Source organism: Rattus rattus, chromosome 1 (genome assembly GCF_011064425.1).
Source record: "Rattus rattus isolate New Zealand chromosome 1, Rrattus_CSIRO_v1, whole genome shotgun sequence".
NCBI lineage: Eukaryota > Metazoa > Chordata > Mammalia > Rodentia > Muridae > Rattus > Rattus rattus.
In genome coordinates this window covers 161,737,523-161,740,101 of record NC_046154.1, presented here as the reverse complement: position 1 = coordinate 161,740,101, position 2,579 = coordinate 161,737,523, and the positions used below count along the sequence as shown (strand labels likewise).

At 32.0% G+C, this 2,579-nt stretch overlaps 1 protein-coding gene across 1 annotated transcript; it reads right to left on the bottom strand.

Moving 5' to 3' along the window:
- Positions 1-994: 994 nt before the first annotated feature.
- LOC116889955 (olfactory receptor 6C75) lies at positions 995-1,963 on the bottom strand. The gene has a single exon (XM_032890758.1). It carries the CDS (start codon positions 1,961-1,963, stop codon positions 995-997), a length of 969 nt encoding a protein of 322 aa, XP_032746649.1.
- Positions 1,964-2,579: the final 616 nt, after the last annotated feature.

The window sequence follows — 2,579 nt, the reverse complement described above, 5'->3', positions numbered from 1 at the left end:
CTCACTTTCTTTATCCTACAAAATCAACTTACATAATTTCATTTTTTAATCAGTTGACTCTAAAAGTTATAATCAAATAAACATTACATAATTTCTGTTTCATAAACCACTAGTTTAAAATATATTTGAATGATGTGTATATCATTTATTGTGAGTGAAGCGAAATAATCAGAGTTTCTGATTGTTCTTGTTTGTGAGAATAATTATTTCTTTAAGTCACATAGGAAATATGTAGAGATCATTGCATTAGCTTACAATTTAGATCAGCTGAAAAAAAGAAGGTAAAAATCTTAGCTAGTACCTAGTCAGACTCTTATCTTCTATCCCAAGGCAATTAATCTCCTTAATGAAACACAGGAGTTGAGGGACTCATTAATACAGGACCAACTTTGGAACACTGTTTTCATTTGCTTGGCCATTTAAAAAAGTCATTATCTTGAGTACAAGTGTGGGGAAGGAAACTTCTGTAAAGGATACAATGGAAAGATGAAAGTCATCATTGCATATTGAACAGAAAATATCAAAGATATTAGTAAATACCATTCACAAATTCTAGGATGGTAAATAGAAAGTCAGCATTTCGTCATTCCTCTCATGTCAACACTTTCTGTTCATTTGGTAGTATGGTAGCAGAAATTACAAATGTACAAGTAGAAATAATCTGAAACTAAAATCAGGACAACAAGGGACTCTTAGAGAATATAATTTTTATACTTAAAATATGATTAGTAGATATAAAGTCATTTTCATTTGAATAATTATTATTTAAGAAATAGTATCAAAGAATAAAATTAATTTCCTACTTTTATTTATATTTTCCTTAGAAAAATAAATTTAGAAAACAAAATATTTTACCTTATATTTATATTTATTCTCTTTTGTTCCATCTTATTAGTAAATATAAAATTTTTACTAGGTGTTTGGAAAGAGTCTACGTAGAGAAGGGCAAAGGTTTTCATTCAGCTCTGTCTTCAGAGGTTCACTTTCCTTATGGTCATGTAAATTTCTTTGAGGAAAACAGTATCCTCTGAGTCATAGTTTTGAAGGCTTGTTTTACTTGCTGGTTCCTCAGTGTATAGATGAAGGGGTTCAGGAGAGGAGCCACTGAAGTGTTGAGCACAGCTACTCCTTTGTTTAAAGTCACCCTCTCCCTTGCAGAAGGCTTAATGTACATGAAGATGCAGCTGCCATAAGAGAGGGAGACAACTATCATATGAGAGGAACAGGTTGAAAAGGCCTTTTTCCTTTGATTTGTAGAAGGAATTCTCAGAATTGTTCGGATAATATTTGTATAGGAAAGAATAATTAATGTCAAGGTGACCATGAGTGTTATTACAGCTAACAGAAATGCCATGAGTTCTAGAAAGTGAGAATTTGAACAAGAAAGCTGCAAAATTGGAGAAGAGTCACAGATAAAGTGATCAATTATGTTTGAGGCACAGAAGTCTAACTGTAGCAGAAGGATAATTGGTGGAAAGATAATCAGGAATCCTGCAAACCATGAGCTAAAGACAAGAAGATTGCACACACGGTTGCTCATGATTGTTGTGTAGTGAAGAGGTTTGCAGATGGCCACATAACGGTCATATGACATGGCAGCCAGAAGGTAAAATTCTGTCACTCCCAAGAAAATGAAAAAGAATAGCTGAGCCACACAACCATTGTAGGAAATAGTTCTGTCTCCTGTCACAATAGTGACAAGGAACCTAGGGATGCAGACTGATGTGAATGATATTTCTAAGAGTGAGAAATTACGAAGGAAGAAATACATTGGTGTCATCAGATGGGCATCTGAAAGTGTGAGGATGATAATGATGAGGTTCCCAGTCACACTTAACATGTAGGTAACAAGAAGAAATGTGAAAACCACAAACTGCCACCGTGGATCATTTGTCAGTCCAAGAAGAATAAAATTGGTCACTGCTGTGGAATTTCTCATAATAGTCTCTGCTTCTGAAGACATTTCCTAAATAGATTAAAAAAAAAAGAAATCAACTTTGCTAATAAAGAGACACACTTGTTATGTGTATCTGGTTTATTTTCTTACCATATTGTCATATACATCTGTGATGTTACAGATGTTAAGACGGCCATTTCTCCTCTGTAAAGCTAGATATTATTACAAAATGTATGCATGAGTAGAGTAGCACTATACATTTTTTATATTTATAACATAGTCAATGTAATCCTAATACATTCAAAGAGTATAAATTTGTAGTCACATAGGATAAATAAATTTAGATAACCAATGGGTAGTGTGTATATTAACTAAAGCACAATTAATACTGTTGTATAGTTTACTAAAACTTATTTTTGGAGTGTACTTTATGAACTCTTGCAGCAAAAGGAAAAACAATAACTAGAAAATGATGGATAAAAATAATTTTCATTGTTGTAGGAATCATTTTACTACATGTATGTATCAAGAAATACCTGTATACTTTATATATCTAATGAATAAAATACCTGGGTTAAACACATATACTTAAGAATTATTGTTGTTATCATTATTTAAAATTGATTTTGTGGTAAATAAAATGAAAGACTTTAAAATGCTCTGTTCTTACTCATTTCATAAT